General features: G+C 34.8%; 1 protein-coding gene across 1 annotated transcript in view; it reads right to left on the reverse strand.

Annotated features, from left to right (window-relative positions):
- The window catches only part of LOC115231226 (slit homolog 1 protein-like), a gene marked incomplete at its 5' end in the record, with an annotated part of 28,009 nt that extends 11,969 nt beyond the window's left edge, over positions 1-16,040 (reverse strand). Inside the window, 10 exons of the mRNA XM_036499990.1 lie at positions 197-268; positions 3,828-3,899; positions 4,857-4,928; positions 5,906-5,977; positions 6,948-7,019; positions 8,771-8,842; positions 10,064-10,135; positions 13,282-13,353; positions 14,812-14,883; positions 15,969-16,040. Of these exons, the coding sequence (XP_036355883.1) occupies positions 197-268; positions 3,828-3,899; positions 4,857-4,928; positions 5,906-5,977; positions 6,948-7,019; positions 8,771-8,842; positions 10,064-10,135; positions 13,282-13,353; positions 14,812-14,883; positions 15,969-16,040 (720 nt within the window). The remainder of the gene's footprint in view (positions 1-196; positions 269-3,827; positions 3,900-4,856; positions 4,929-5,905; positions 5,978-6,947; positions 7,020-8,770; positions 8,843-10,063; positions 10,136-13,281; positions 13,354-14,811; positions 14,884-15,968) is intronic.
- Positions 16,041-17,294: the final 1,254 nt, after the last annotated feature.

Below are 17,294 nucleotides of genomic sequence, written 5' to 3' on the forward strand. Positions count from 1 at the left end.
AAACCAACCATCTGATATTTGAACATAAACTTTTCGATAATAAAACACGGTGCTCGGAAATCATGTTGATCCACTGAAATTTAAATCAACTCATTGTTGTTTATTACCAACAACATTTAACGAGGAATTGAGAATTCGATGACCTAATTCTTATTATTTTCATTTTCCTATAAACAAAAAAAACTTGTTTGCTTATATTTCAACTATGCTGGTAAGGAATAAGAAAGCGCCATCTTCATATTTTTCTATGAGGTTGTTATGTAAATATCTGAAAAAGAGACAAATATTACACACTTTAAAATAAGTAAAATTAAATAAATCTGTTTACTCTTGTTCAGTACTAAATTGCTTTTTAGTCAACACTAACAGGGTAAATGCTGATATTACACACTACAATTGTTTATTTCTCTTTATAGTTCTGTGGGAAGTGTTGTTTGAACAAGAATAGGTTCCTTCAATCTAACTTAATTATCCTAAAAGAAAACCTGATAACAAAACAGCAAAAGATGGAAGAGGATAAAATACAAAACTAACAAAATAACAAGGAGACTTTCTTATGTGCACAATATGGGTTTTAGGTAACATTCTCATCTATGGTAGAAATATCATTCACCATACAGGCAAGGTTCTGTGGCAGGAAAATTACTTCTCACATCCATGGATTCTTTAGTCCAACTGTGTGGCACATTGGACAAATAACATTTACTATAACCTTGGGTCAACTAAGCGTTGTGAGTAAATTTGCTGCAGGAAACTGTGTGGATTCCCTCCATATATATATATATATATATATATATATAATATATATATATATATATAATATATATTATATATATATATATATATATATATATATATGCGTGTGCTTGTCTTTGTGTTTATCCCCACCAACGCTTCAGAACAAATATTGGTTTGTTTACGCCCCCCGTAACTTAGTGGTTCCGCAAAAGGTATCCGACTGATTAAGTGCCAGATTTTAAAAATTCAGTACTAAGGATGATTTGTTCGAGGAATCGCTTAAAGCTACTGCTCCAGAATGGCCGCAATCTGATAACTGAAACAAAGAATAGTAAAAGTATATACTCCAGTAGCAGTGTAATGATAAAAAAGGTTTTCAAAACAATAAAATAATAATTATTGCAATAACATTGACCATCATCAGGCTAGTACATAACTTTCAGAATCCTATTCAAAGTACATAAAACAATGGTCACCTTTTGGTAGAAGATATATACTGGGTACCTATAAATTGACTTTACAATTTGAACACTTCAGAAGACAATGAAGAACAAGGATAGCTCATCAAACTTTATTGGAAATCATTGGCAAACAAATATCAGAAGCATTAGAACACTTCGACGTGGATTTAATTGTTACCAATTCTACGTCGCTAAAAGCCACACTGCTTTTTTCTTGGTTGATTTTTATAACGGGATTTTTACTTAAAAATTTGATTAATCTACACATTTTTCTTTGGAAATAACTGAGATATTTTGATTCAAAGTCACTCTTTCGCCTTACGCTGCCATTTTTTACCTCAAAAACTTTGAAATAACTATTTTAAAGAATCAATTTACAATTATTTTAGCTCGAAATGTAGCTTACATCTCGATCATCATTGCCAAAACGATGCAATTAATTAGGTTGAGAACTGAATTACTAATTAAATCATGTAATAGGAGTGGAAGAGTTGCACTGTTGTTGGGGTGCCTAGTGGGATAATCTATAGTCACCTTGATACTTTGGTGGATGGAGTTGGCTACTTGCTGGATGCTCTCCATTATGTTCCTCTCAGTTTCTACATTACCGTTATTAGATCTGGTCTTAACTGTGATATTATTGCCATCTATATACCTACAGTAAAGTAGAAGAGTTGTGGACTGTTTTGCCAAGGATTGCTTGGGTTTTCTGATCCACCAGGTCATGAAGAGGTCAGCAATATCTCCAGACACACCGACACAAATGGCTGCACCTTGAACTTACATGTATTGTTTCAAGCATTTATCTTATGAAGGAAGACTGAAGACGCTCGACCTTTGTTCTCTCGAAAAACGACGACGCCGTGGTGATCTCATTCTTGCTCACTACATCATAGCGGAAAGTGTAACCTCTCGAAAGAGCTGTTCTTCACACCTGCCCCAGAGCGTCGGCTGCAGGGTCACTCCGGAAAGCTCTATCTACGACGATTTGATTTCAATCGGAGAGGGGCTTTCTCCGTCCGGGTTGCGGATCCGTGGAATAAGCTGCTGGACGAGATAGTGAAGATGCCGATGACCGTTCGGTTCAAAGTCTCTCTTCACCAGAAATAGCCTGAACTCTTTGTATGACCACCCTCCCTGTACATAACTCCCTGTCCCCCTACATGGCCTTGATTTTGCTTTTTGAGCCAAAAATTTAAACTAAACTAAACTAGTTATACTTTAGTCTGTGGTTCTTCAACGTGGTTCTTACGCTAGCTCCTACTGCATGTGCAATCATTCCTTTCTCCTAATTGTTGTTCTCAGGGTGTTGGGTGGGTAGGGTCCAGCCACACCAGCGCTCAGTGGTGCATTTATTTACTGCTGAAGTGATGGTGGGTGGTCTAAGCATCGGTGATCTATCGAGGCAGAATATATAGTCTAAGAACGAGACACGGATCACGCGTGTTGACCTCACAGAACTACACTTCACTTTTCACAGACAATCTCATTACATTATACCCCAGAAAAATCGATGTCAACAGATGCGTAGAGGGAATCATGTCCTTAGTGTCCACTACACAACATGAGAAGAACTTGGAGTGGCCGCAAATATTCATTTAATTGAGGATGTCCTCAGTGCTAACATAGAAGAATAAGAAGAAAAAGAAGTAGAAGATGAAGAAGAACAAGAACAAGAAGAAAAAGAAAAAGAAGAAGAACAACCACAAAAGCAACAATAACAACACGGACAGAATAAAGTAAAAAAGAAAAGTAAAAAATGAAAAGTTGGAAAAACTATACGAAGAAGAGGAAAACAAAGAAGAAGAAGAAGAAGAAGAAGAAGAAAATGAAGAAAAGAAGAAAGAAAAGGAGGAAATAGGAAGAATATGAAGAAGTGGAGGTGGAAGAAGAAGAACAACAACAACAAGAAGGGGAGGAGGAGGAAGCCGAGAAGGAAAAGAAAAAGAAGAAGGGGGAGGAGAAGGCAAAGACGAACAAGAATAAGGAGAAAAAGAGGGAGAAGTAGAAGAAAAAAGAAGGTGGAGGAAGAGAAAGATAAGAAGAAGCAGAAGCAGAAGAAGAACAAGAAGAAGAAAAGAAAGAAGAGGAAGAAGAAGGAGTAAAGAGAAAAAGAAGAAGAAGAAGAAGAAGAAAAAGAATTTGACGTTGAATGACAAAATCGAAACACGAAAGAGAATATTGAAATACGAAATGGAGGTGGATGCAAAATATAAAATAAAGGAATAATATAGTCACATTTCACACAGAACTACACTTATATATGAACATACACATATACTTCAGCTAAAAATATTTGGTGCAGACATGTAAACTCTCAAACGTTGCCATTTCTAATACAGATTCATATCAAAATCATTGAAATCTGGGGAAAAAAATGAGTTATTGAGATGCGAATTGAAACAAAGCAAATACAATAAAAGAACATTATATTTTTCCTATTATTTCACTTTCTTTCACATTGTCTCGCTCTCTCCGATTTTCTTTGTATCTTCCTAAATCGTGTTCATTCTACAAATTTGAATTGATTTTGCCCGGAACAGTCTGAAAATTTATACATTTGTGAGCTTAATATCAGCATCAATTATTACTTTCGGAAAATAGTATCAAGAAATTAAACGAACTTACAATTCTTTTAAATTCGAAAGCCCCGTGAATGTACCTTCTTTGATGGTTGCAATATTGTTGTCCGAAAGATCTCTATAGCAGTAAAGAAAGCGTGAAATAGATTATATGGAAAACATTTGTGATACGACATCAAACACTGTGACTTCAGAATGAAAGGAAGAAAAAGAAGAAGGACGAGGAGGAGGAGGAGGAGAAGAAGAAGAACAAGAAGAAGAAGAAGAAGAAGAAGAAGACGGAATGCGGTATGCAAACTCACATCACACATATCCCACTCACCCTTGTGGAAACATGATCAGAGAGATTATTCATTTTATATCGCTTCATTGTCACAAGCATATTAGAAAACACACAGGAAATATATCTGCAGTTTAATTGTATCAGGCCAAATATTCCAGCTTACAAGTACAGTAAGTATTTCAGGTTTACAGATAGAATGTATGTGACAATATTATTCGAATATATATTTTCCGCTTCCACTTCAGTTGCTCTATTACATAAATAACGTGAAGTGAATGACAAAATTCGAAGTTGAATGATAATATCGAAACACGAAGGAGAATATTGAATTAGGAAATGGAGGAGGATGCAAAATATAAAATAAAGGAATAATATAGTCACATTTCACACAGAACTACACTTATATATGAACATACACATATACTTCAGCTAAAAATATCTGATGCAAACATGTAAACTCACAAACGTTACCATTTCTAATACAGATTCATATCAAAATCATTGAAATTTGGGGAACAAAAATGAGTTATTGAGATGTGAATTGAAACAAAGCAAATACAATAAAAGAACATTATATTTTTCCTATTATTTCACTTTCTCTCTCAAATTCTCTCTTTCTTTCACATTGTCTATCTCTCTCCGATTTTCTTTGTATCTTCCTAAATCGTGTTCATTCTTCAAATTTGAATTGATTTTGCCCGGAACAGTCTGAAAATTTATACATTTGTGAGCTTAATATCAGCATCAATTATTACTTTCGGAAAATAGTATCAAGAAATTAAACGAACTTACAATTCTTTTAAATTCGAAAGCCCCATGAATGTACCTTCTTTGATGGTTGCAATGTTGTTGTCCCAAAGATTTCTATAGCAGTAAAGAAAGCGTGAAATAGATTATATGGAAAACATTTGTGATACGACATCAAACACTGTGACTTCAGAATGAAAGGAAGAAAAAGAAGAAGGAGGAGGTGGAGGAGAAGAAGAAGAAGAAGAAGAAGAAGAAGAAGAAGAAGAAGAAGAAGAAGAAGAAGAAGAAGAAGAAGAAGACGGAATGCGGTATGCACACTCACATCACACATATTCCCACTCACCCTTGTGGAAATATGGTGAGAGAGATTATTTATTTCATATCGCTTCATTGTCACAAGCATATTAGAAAACACACAGGAAATATATCAGCAGTTTAATTGTATCAGGCCAAATATTCCAGCTTACAAGTACAGTAAGTATTTCAGGTTTACAGATAGAATGTATGTGACTATATTATTCGAATATATTTTCCGCTTCCACTTCAGTTGCTCTATTACATAAATACGGAAGTGAATGACAAAATTCGAAGTTGAATGATAATATCGAAACACGAAGGAGAATATTGAATTAGGAATGGAGGAGGATGCAAAATATAAAATAAAGGAATAATATAGTCACATTTCACACAGAACTACACTTATATATGAACATACACATATACTTCAGCTAAAAATATCTGATGCAAACATGTAAACTCTCAAACGTTACCATTTCTAATACAGATTCATATCAAAATCATTGAAATTTGGGGAACAAAAATGAGTTATTGAGATGCGAATTGAAACAAAGCAAATACAGTAAAAGAACGTTATATTTTTCCTATTATTTCACTTTCTCTCTCAAATTCTCTCTTTCTTTCACATTGTCTCGCTCTCCCCGATTTTCTTTGTTTCTTCCTAAATCGTGTTCATTCTACAAATTTGAATTGATTTTGCCCGGTACAGTCTGAAATTTTATACATTTGTGAGCTTAATATCAGCATCAATTATTACTTTCGGAAAATAGTATCAAGAAATTAAACGAACTTACAATTCTTTTAAATTCGAAAGCCCCGTGAATGCACCTTCGTTGATGGTTGAAATGTCGTTCATCCAAAGATCTCTATAGCAGTAAAGAAAGTGTAAAATAGATTATATGGAAAACATTTGTGATACGACATCAAACACTGTGACTTCAGAATGAAAGGAAGAAAAAAGAAGGAGGAGGAGGAGGAGGAGGAGGAGGAGAAGAAGAAGAAGAAGAAGAAGAAGAAGAAGAAGAAGAAGAAGAAGACGGAATGCGGTATGCACACTCACATCACACATATTCCCACTCACCCTTGTGGAAATATGGTGAGAGAGATTATTTATTTCATATCGCTTCATTGTCACAAGCATATTAGAAAACACACAGGAAATATATCTGCAGTTTAATTGTATCAGGCCAAATATTCCAGCTTACAAGTACAGTAAGTATTTCAGGTTTACAGATAGAATGTATGTGACTATATTATTCGAATATATATTTTCCGCTTCCACTTCAGTTGCTCTATTACATAAATAACGTGAAGTGAATGACAAAATTCGAAGTTGAATGATAATATCGAAACACGAAGGAGAATATTGAATTAGGAAATGGAGGAGGATGAAAAATATAAAATAAAGGAATAATATAGTCACATTTCACACAGAACTACACTTATATATGAACATACACATATACTTCAGCTAAAAATATCTGATGCAAACATGTAAACTCACAAACGTTATTATTTCTAATACAAATTCATATCAAAATCATTGAAATTTGGGGAACAAAAATGAGTTATTGAGATGCGAATTGAAACAAAGCAACTACAATAAAGGAACATTATATTTTTCCTATTATTTCACTTTCTCTCTCAAATTCTCTCTCTTTCTTTCACATTGTCTCGCTCTCTCCGATTTTTTTTGTATCTTCCTAAATCGTGTTCATTCTACAAATTCGAATTGATTTTGTTTGGTGCAGTCTGAAAATTTATACATTTGTGAGCTTAATATCAGCATCAATTATTACTTTCGGAAAATAGTATCGAGAAATTAAACGAACTTACAATCTCTCTAAATTCGAAAGCCCCGTGAAGAAACCTTCTTTGATGGTTGAAATGTCGTTCTTCCAAAGATGTCTATAGCAGTAAAGAAAGTGTAAAATAGATTATATGGAAAACATTTGTGATACGACATCAAACACCGTGACTTCAGAATGAAAGGAAGAAAAAGAAGAAAGATAACGAAGAAGAAGAAGAAGAAAAAAAGAAGTAGAAGAAGAAGAAGAAGACGAAGAAAAGTAGGAAGAAGAAGGAGAAGAAGAAGATGGGGAAGAAGAAAAGAAGAAGAAGAAGAAGAAGAAGAGAAGAAGAAGACGAAGAAGTAGAAGAAGATTAAGAAGAGGAAGCAGAATAAGAAGGAGAGGGGGAGGAGATGGGGAGGGGCAGAGGAGGAGGAGAGATGGGGGTTTAGGAGGAGGACAAAGGAAAGAATGACTGAGGAGGGGCAGCTGGGGGTATCAGCAGAAGGAGCAGGAAGAGCATGAGAATGAGAATAAGAGGAAGAATTGGCAGAGAATGGAAAAGAGGGAGACCAGTGACGAAGCAGAAAGTAAAGAGAAGAAAAAGAAGTAGAAATAGAAGAAAAAAGAGGAAGAAAAAGAAGAAGAAGACAAAGAAGAGGTAGAAAAATAAAAAGAAAAAAAAGGGGTAGAAGAAGAAGAAAAAGAAAAAGCGGAAAATGTGAAAAAGACGAAGGGGAGGAGAAAAAGACGTAGAAGGAAAACAAGTATCAGAATAAGAGAAGAAAAAAAGAAGAAGCAGAAGAAAAGAAACAAGGAGAAATAGTAGAAGAAGAGGAAGTTGAAGGAGAAAAAGAAGAAGGAGAAGAAGACGAAGAAGAAGACGAAGAAGAGGAGGAAGAAGAAGAATAAGAATAAGAAGAAGCAGAAGAAGAATAAGAATAAGAAGAAGAATAAGAAGAAGAAGAAAAAGAAGAAAAAAAGTAGATGAAAACGAAGAAAAAGAAGAAGAAAGAGAAGGAGAAAGAGAAGAAGAAGAAGAAGAAGAAGAAGAAGAAAAGAAGAAGAAGAAGAAGAAGAAGAAGAAGAAGAAGAAGAAGAAGAAGAAGAAGAAGAAGAAGAAGAAGAAGAAGAAGAAGAATATACATTGAAAATCCTGATGTTCAAGACGAAACAGAAAATGTTCTCAAAATATCAGGAAATAATTCAAGGATAGAGCGATAAATTTTGGGCGAGAAGACATTGCTGAAAAATCAGGGAATATACGGAATCAGAATTCAACATATTCAAATGCACTCATACACATTCTTATATTCATAGTATCAACGACGGAATGCGGTATGCACACTCACATCACACATATTCCCACTCACGCTTGTGGAAATATGGTGAGAGAGATTATTTATTTCATATCGCTTTATTGTCACAAGAATATTAGAAAACACACGCTTACAAGAAATATATCAGCAGTTTAATTGTATCAGGCCAAATATTCCAGCTTACAAGTACAGTAAGTATTTCAGGTTTACAGATAGAATATATGTGACTATATTCGAATATATATTTTCCGCTTCCACTTCAGTTGCTCTATTACATAAATAACATGAAATGAATGACAAAATTCGAAGTTGATTGATAATATCGAAACACGAAGGAGAATATTGAAATACGAAATGGAGGAGGATGCAAAATATAAAATAAAGAAATAATATAGTCACGATTTTCTTTGTATCTTCCTAAATCGTGTTCATTCTACATATTCGAATTGATTTTGTTTGGTGCAGTCTGAAATTTTATACATTTGTGAGCTTAATATCAGCATCAATTATTACTTTCGGAAAATAATATCAAGAAATTGAACGAACTTACAATGACTTTAAATTCGAAAGCCCCGTGAATAAACCTTCTTTGATGGTTGAAATGCTGTTGGAACCAAGATATCTAAAGCAGTAAAGAAAGAGTAAAATAGATTATATGGAAAATATTTGTGATACGACATCAAACACCGTGGCTTTAGTATGAAAGGATGAAAAAGAAGAAAGATAACGATGAAGAAGGAGGAGGAAGAGAAGAAGAAGAAGAAGAAGAAGAAGAAGAAGAAGAAGAAAAAAGAGGAAGAAGAAGGAGAATTGGGGAGAGTGGAGGAGGATGAGATGTGGGAGTTTAGGAGAGACAAAGGAACGCATGACTGAGGAAGGGCAGCGGGGGTATCAGCTGAAGTACATGAGAGCAGAGAATTAAAATAAAGAGAATCGGCAGAGAATGGAAAGAGGAGAACCATTGCCGAACAGAAAGTACAGAGAATAAAAGAGAAGAAAGAAGAAGAGGAAGAGAAGAAGAAGAAAGAAGAGAAGAGAAGAAAATAAGAAGAAGAGAAGAAGTAAAGAAGAAGACGAAAAAGAAGAAGCTGAGAGAATATTGCTGAAGAAGAAGATGAAAAAGAAGAAGCTGAAGAAGAAGATGCTGAAGAAGAAGATGCTGAGAAGAAGCTGAAGCAGAAGAAGCTGAAGAAGAAGAATGATGCAGAAGGGGAAGAAGAAGAAGGAGAAGAGAAGAAGAAGAAGAAGAAGAAGAAGAAAAACAAGGCGAAGGAGAAGAGAGAAGAAAAGGAGAAAAAGAAGAAGAGAAAAAGAAGAGAAGAAGAAGAAGAGAGAAGAAAAATAGAGAGAGAAGAAGAAGAAGAAGAAGAAGAAGAAGAGAAGAAGAAGAAGAAAGACAAATTATTAAATAATGGAATAATATAGTTACATCTCACACAGAACTACACTTAATATTGATAATACTCACATACTTCAGCTAAAAATATTTGATGCAAACATGTAAACTCTCAAACGTTGTCATTTCTAATACAAATTCAAATAAAAATCATTGAAATTTGAGGCTCAAATATGAGTTATGGTGACTGGAATTGAAACAAAGCAACTGCAATAAAGAAACATTAAATTTTTCCTATTATTTCACATTCTCTCTCAATTTCTCCCTCTTTCTCACTTTGTGTCTCGCTTTCTTTCTCCCTCTTTTTATCTTCTTAAGACGTGTTCATTTTACAAATTTGAATTGGTCTTGTTTAGTGCAATCTGAAAGAATATTGGGTAATGAGTGTATATATCAGCATCAATTATCACTTTCAAAAAATAGTAACAGGAAACTGAACGAACTCACAATATCGTCAAATTCGAAAGCATCGAGAATACACCTTCTGTGATGGTTGCAATGTTGTTCGAATGCAGATTTCTATAGCAGTAAAGAAAGAATAATGTAGATTATATGGAAAATATTTGTGATATGACATCAAACACCGTGGCTTTAGAATGAAAGGAAGAAAAAGAAGAAAGATGACGATGAAGAAGAAGGAAGAGGAGAAGAAGAAGATGAAGAAGAAGAAGAAGAAAACGAAAGGGGAGGAGGGGAGGAGTGGAGGAAGAGGAGAAGTGATGATGGGGAGACATGGGAGGAGAAGGAATTGAGGTGAGGAGGAGGAGGAAGAGAGGGAAGGAGGAGGACAAGAGAGAAAGGAGGAGGAGGAGAGAGGAGGGGCAGAACCTGGAGGAGCAGGAGAAGTAGGTCAATGACAAAAAATAAAAGTAGAAAAAAGTGAAGAAAAAGAAATTAGGGGAATGATTTATGAAAGAGAAGAAGAAAAAGAAAAAGAGAAGACGAATAAGAAGTAGAAGAGGAGGAGAAGAATTAGAAGAAGAAGAAGAAGAAGAAGAAGAAGAGGAAAAATAGATGAAAAAGGAGAAGAACATAAGAAGAAGACGTGAAAGAAGTAGAAGAAGAAGTAGATAGAAGTAGAAGCGAGGAAGAAGAAGAAGTAGAAGAAGATGAAGAAGAAGAAGTTGAAAAAGAAGAAGAAGAGTAAAAGGCAGGAGAAAAAGGAAGAAAAGAAGAAGAAGAAACGAGGAAAAAGAAGAAGAAGAAGACGAGGAAGAAGAAGATGAAGGAGAAGGAGAAAAAGAAGGAAGAGTTGAAGAAGAAGAAAAAGAAAAAAAGAAGAGAAAGTAGAAGAAGCAGGAGAAGAAGAAGAAGAAGAAGAAGAAGAAGAAGGCGAAGAAAAGGAGGAAGAAGAAGAAGAAAGAGACTTGGGGAGAGGTGGAGTAGGCGGAGGAGATTAGGAGGAGGATAAAGGAAGGGATGACTGTGGAGGGGCAGCTGGGGTATCAGGAGAGGGAGCAGGAAGAGCAGGAGAATGAGAATAAGAGGAAAAATTGGCAGAGAATGGAGAAGAGGGAGTCCAGTGACGAAAAAGTAGTAGTAGGAGGAGGAGCAGGAGGAGTGGAGGAGGAAGAAGAAGAAGAAAAACAAGAAGAGGAGAAGGAGAAGCAAGAAGAAGAAGAAGAAGAGAAGAAGAAGAGAAGTAGAAGCAGAAGAAGAAGAAGAAGAAGAAGAGCAAAGGGAATAGAAGAAGAAGAAGAAGAAAAGAAGAAGGAGAAGAAGAAGAAGAAGGAGAGAAGAAGAAGAAGAAAAGAAGGAGAAGAGAAGAAGAAGAAGAAAAGAAGAAAAAGAGAAGAAGAAGAAGAAGAAGAAAAGAAGAAGAAGAAGAAGAAGAAGAAGAAGAAGAAGAAGAAGTAGAAGAATAGCCAAATTATTAAATAAAGGAATAATATAGTCACATCTCACAGAACTACACTTAGATATTGATATACTCACATACTTCAGCTAAAAATATTTGATGCAAACATGTAAACTCTCAAACGTTTCCATTTCTAATACAAATTCAAATAAAAATCATTGAAATTTGAGGCTCAAATATGAGTTATGGTGACTGGAATTAAAACAAAGCAACTGCAATAAAGAAACATTAAATTTTTCCTATTATTTCACATTCTCTCTCAATTTCTCCCTCTTTCTCACTTTGTGTCTCGCTTTCTTACTCCCTCTTTTTATCTTCTTAAGACGTGTTCATTTTACAAATTTGAATTGATCTTGTTTAGTGCAATCTGAAAGATTATTGGGTAATGAGTGTATATATCAGCATCAATTATCACTTTCAAAAAATAGTAACAAGAAACTGAACGAACTCACAATATCGTCAAATTCGAAAACCCCGAGAATCACCTTCTGTGATGGTTGCAATGTTGTTCCGTTGCAGATATCTATAGCAGTAAAGAAAGAATAATGTAGATTATATGGAAAATATTTGTGATACGACATCAAACACCGTGGCTTTAGAATGAAAGGAAGAAAAAGAAGAAAGATAACGATGAAGAAGAAGAAGGAGGAGGAGGAGGAGAAGAAGAAGAAGATGAAGAAGAAGAAGAAGAAAGGGGAGGATGAGAGGAGGGCGAGAGATGGGAGGAGAAGGAAGAGATGGTGAGGAGGAGGAGGAGGAGGAGGAAGATAGAGGAAGAGGAGGGAAAGAGAGAGAGGAGGCGGAGGAGGAGAGAGGAGTGGCAGGACCTGGAGGAGCAGGAGAAGTAGGTCATTCAGATTAAGTAAAAGAAGTAGAAATAAGTGAAGAAGAAAGTACGGGAATGATTATGAAAGAGAAGAAGAAGAAGAAGAAGAAGAAGAAGAAGAAGAAACGAAGAGGAGAAGGAGAATTAGAATTAGAAGAAGAAGAAGAAGAAGAAGAAGAAGAAGAAGAAGAAAAAGAAAAATAAGAGGAAGAAGAAGAGGGAGAAGAAGAAGAAATTAATTTTATGGAAATGCGGATAAATAACTGCCAGTCGTTGTCATGTCCAGACACATTCAAAGCGTCGATATATTAAGGAAATACTAAAAAATGTTCTTGTTCAGAAGATTATATGAAGCAGGAAGCAACGTTGCTTAATTTAACATCGTATGTAATTGCGACGAAATATTGAATAATATTCATTATGTGAAGAAAAAATTTTTATGGAAATATAACGAAGAAAAGAAGAAGAAGAAGAAGAAGAAGAAGAAGAAGAAGAAGAAAAGGAAGGAAACGAAGAAAAAGGAGTAGAAAGAGAAGGAAGAGAAGAAGAAGAAAAAGAAAAAAGAAGAAGAAAGAGAAGAAAAAGAAGAAAGAGAAGAAGAAGAAGGAAAGAACGAAAACTACAACAACAATAACAAAAAATTTATTTCGGTGGAAGTGTGGATAAATAACCACACGGCACCACAGAATCAAGAGAACAATGTGTAACAAAATAGTAGCTAAAACTTATATTAATAGTGCAGATACATACATACATATGAACATACACATATATATTTTCAGGAATAACATTTTTATGCAGACAATTATCAATTGACAGTCATTGACATGTTCTGACTAAATCAAATAAATATAACACGAATATGAGAACTGAATATGATTTACAGTAATAGAGAGTGAGAAAACATGGAAATAAGGGGATATTAAATTTAAAGACAAAGTATATTCCTCATGTATAAACGACAACATTGAAAGAACTTACAATATCTCTAAGTTGTGAAGGCCTTGAAACATCTCTTTTTCAATCCTTGAAATCTTATTGTTGTGAAGATATCTGAAGCAGGAAACAATATTGGTTAGATTGACATAGTGTGAATTGCAATAACATATTCAATATTGTTCTTTATGAAAAGGGACAAAATTATAGGAAAATAATAAAAGAAGAAAAAGATAAGAAGAAGAAAAAGGAGGAGGAGGAGGAGAAGTATAGGAAGAAGTAGAAAGTAGAAGAAGAAGAAGAAAAGAAGAAGAAGAAGAAGAAAGGAAAGAAGTAGAAGGAATAGAAGAAGAAGAAAAAGAAAAAGAAGGAGGAAGACGAGCAGGAGAAGAAGAAGAAGAAGAAGAAGGAGAAGAAGAAAAAGATGAAAAAGAAGAAAAAGGAGCAGAAGGTGGGTTGCTGAGGAGGGAGAATTACAAGAAGAAAAAGGTGAAGGAGGGGGAGTGAGAGGAGGAGGAAGAGAATTACAAGAAGAAAATCATGAGGAAGAAAAAGAAAAAAATAGAAGGGGGAGGAGGAGGAGGGGTGGAATAGAAGAAAAAGTAGAAGAGAAGAAAAAGTAGGAGGAGGACGAGGAGGAACAGGAGAAAGAAGAAGAAGAAGAAGAAGATAAAGGAGAAGCGGATAAAGAAGAAGGAGGAGTAGCAGAAGAAGAAGAAGAAGATAAAGAAGAAGAAAAAGAAGAAGAAAAAGAATAGGAAGAAGAAAAATGAAAAAGATGTAGAAAAAGAAGAAGAGAAGAAAAAGTAGGAGGAGGAGCAGGAGGAGTGGAGGAGTGGGGGAGGAAGAAGAAGAAGAAGAAGAAGAAGAAGAAGAAAAAGAAGAAGAATAAGAAGAAGAAGAAGAAGAAGGGGAAGAAGGAGAAATAGAATAGGAAGAAGTAAACAGAAAAAGAAGTAAAAAGAAGAAGAAGAAGAAGGAGTTAGAAGAAGAAAAGAAGAAGAAGAAGAAAAATTGAAGAAGAATTTGAAGAAAAAGAAGAAGGAGGAGGAGAAGAAGAAAAAGAATTCGAAGTTGAATGATGATATCGAAACACGAAGGAGAATATTGAAATACGAAATGGAGGAGGATGCAAAATATAAAATAAAGGAATAATATAGCCACATTTCACACAGAACTACACTTATATATGAACATACACATATACTTCAGCTAAAAATATTTGGTGCAAATATGCAAACTCTCAAACGTTGCCATTTCTAATACAAATTCATATCAAAATCATTGAAATTTGGGGAAAAAATGAGTTATTGAGATGCGAATTGAAACAAAGCAAATACAATAAAGGAACATTATATTTTTCCTATTATTTCACTTTCTCTCTCAAATTCTCTCTCTTTCTTTCACATTGTCTCGCTCTCTCCGATTCTCTTTGTATCTTCCTAAATCGTGTTCATTCTACAAATTTGAATTGATTTTGCCCGGTACAGTCTGAAATTTTATACATTTGTGAGCTTAATATCAGCATCAATTATTACTTTCGGAAAATAGTATCAAGAAATTAAAAAAACTTACAATCCTTTTAAATTCGAAAGTCCCGTGAATGCCCCTTCATTGATGGTTGCAATGTTGTTCCTATACAGTTCTCTATAGCAGTAAAGAAAGAGTAAAATAGATTATATGGAAAACATTTGTAATACGACATCAAACAATGTGACATCAGAATGAAAGGAAGGAAAAGGAGAAAAATAACGAAGAAGAAGAAGGAGTTGGAGGAGAAGTGGAAGAAGAACAAAGAGAAGAAGAAGAAGAAGAAGAAGAAGAAGTAGAAGAAGAAGAACGTAGAAGAAGAAGAAAGAAGAAGAAGAAGAAGTAGAAGAAGAAGAAGAAAGTAGAATAAGAAGAAAAACAACAAGAAGATGAAGGAGGGGAAGAAGAAATTGGAGAATATGAAGAAAAAGAAGGAGGAGAATTGGGGAGGAGGTGGAGGAGGTGGAGGAGGAGGGTGGGGAGTTTAGGAGGAGGACAAAGGAAGGAATGACTGAGGAGGGGCACCTGGGGGTAGCAGCTGAAGTACATGAAGAGCAGGAGAATTAAATAAGAGAAAGAATCGGCAGAGAATGGAAAAGAGGGAGACCAGTGACGAAGCAGAAAGTACAGAGAAGTAAAAGAAGAAAAAGAAGAAGAGAAGAAGAAGATGAGAAGAAGAAGAAGAAGAAGAAGAAGAGAAGAAGAAGAAAAAGAAGAAGAAGAAGAAAAGAAGAAGAAGAAGAAGAAGAAGAAAAGACAAATTATTAAATAATGGAATAATATAGTCACATCTCACACAGAACTACACTTAGATATTGATATACTCACATACTTCAGCTAAAAATATTTGATGCAAACATGTAAACTCTCAAACGTTGCCATTTCTAATACAAATTCAAATAAAAATCATTGAAATTTGAGGCTCAAATATGAGTTATGGTGACTGGAATTGAAACAAAGCAACTGCAATAAAGAAACATTAAATTTTTCCTATTATTTCACATTCTCTCTCAATTTCTCCCTCTTTCTCACTTTGTGACTCGCTTTCTTACTCCCTCTTTTTATCTTCTTAAGACGTGTTCATTTTACAAATTTAATTGGTCTTGTTTAGAGTGCAATCTGAAAGATTATTGGGTAATGAGTGTTATATCAGCATCAATTATCACTTTCAAAAATAGTAACAGGAAACTGAACGAACTCACAATATCGTCAAATTCGAAAGCAATCGAGAATACACCTCTGTGATGGTTGCAATGTTGTTCGAATGCAGATTTCTATAGCAGTAAAGAAAGAATAATGCAGATTATATGGAAAATATTTGTGATACGACATGAAACAAGGTGGTTTTAGAACGAAAGGAAGAAAAAGAAGAGAGATAACGAAGAAGAAGAAGAAGGAGGAGGAGGAGAAGAAGAAGAAGAAGAAGAAGAAGAAGAAGAAGAAGAAAGTAGAAGAAGAAAAAAAAGAGAAAAGAAGAAGAAGAAGAAGGAGAGAAAGAAGAAGAAGAAGAAGGAGGGGAAGAAGAAGAAGAAGAAGAAGAAGAAGAAGAGAAAGGAGTAGCAGAAGAAGAAGGTATAGAAGAAGAAAAAGAAGAAAATGACGAAGAAGTAGAAGAAGAAAAAGAAGAAGAGTTAGACGGCGTAGAAGATGAAGATTAGAACAAGAAGAAGCAGAAGAAGTAGAAGAAGAAGAAGAAGAAGAAGAAGAAGAAGAAGACGTTGAAGAAGAAGTAGAAGAAGGCGACGAAGAAGAAGAAAAAGAAAAAGGGAGGAGGGGAGAAGTGGAGGAGGAGGAGAAGTGATGATGGGGAGAGATGGGAGGAGAAGGAAGAGAGGTGGGGAGGAGGAGGAGGAGAGAGTATGAGAGAGTAGGGGCAGGACCTGGAGGAGCAGGAGAAGTAGGTCAATGAGAATAAATAAATGAAGTACAAAAAAGTGAACAAAAAGAAAGTATGGGAATGATTTATGAAAGAGAAGAAGAAAAAGAAAAAGAAGAAGAAGACGAAGAAGTGGACGAGGAGGAGTAGAATTAGAAGAAAAAAAGGAAGAAGAAGAAGTAGAAGGAGAAGAAGAAGAAGAAGAAAAGAAGAAGAAGAAGAAGAGGAAGAATGAGATGAGAAGAAGAAGAAAAAGAAGAAGAGGAAAAAGAAGTTGAAGAAGAAGAAAAGAAGAAGATGTAGAAGAAGAAGAAGAAGAAAGGAGGAGAAGAAGAAGAAGAAGCAGAAGAAGACGAGGAAGAAGAAGGAGAAGAACAAAAACTACAACAACAATAACAAAAATTTTATTTCGGTGGAAGTGTGGATAAATAACCACACGGCACCACAGAATCAAGAGAACAATGTGTAACAAAATAGTAGCTAAAACTTATATTAATAGTGCAGATACATACATACATATGAACATACACATATATATTTTCAGGAATAACATTTTTATGCAGACAATTATCAATTGACAGTCATTGACATGTTCAGACTCAATCAAATAAATATAACACGAATATGAGAACTGAATATGGTTTACGTAATA

This window comes from Octopus sinensis, unplaced genomic scaffold (genome assembly GCF_006345805.1).
Source record: "Octopus sinensis unplaced genomic scaffold, ASM634580v1 Contig17868, whole genome shotgun sequence".
In the NCBI taxonomy this organism is placed as follows: Eukaryota; Metazoa; Mollusca; class Cephalopoda; order Octopoda; family Octopodidae; genus Octopus; species Octopus sinensis.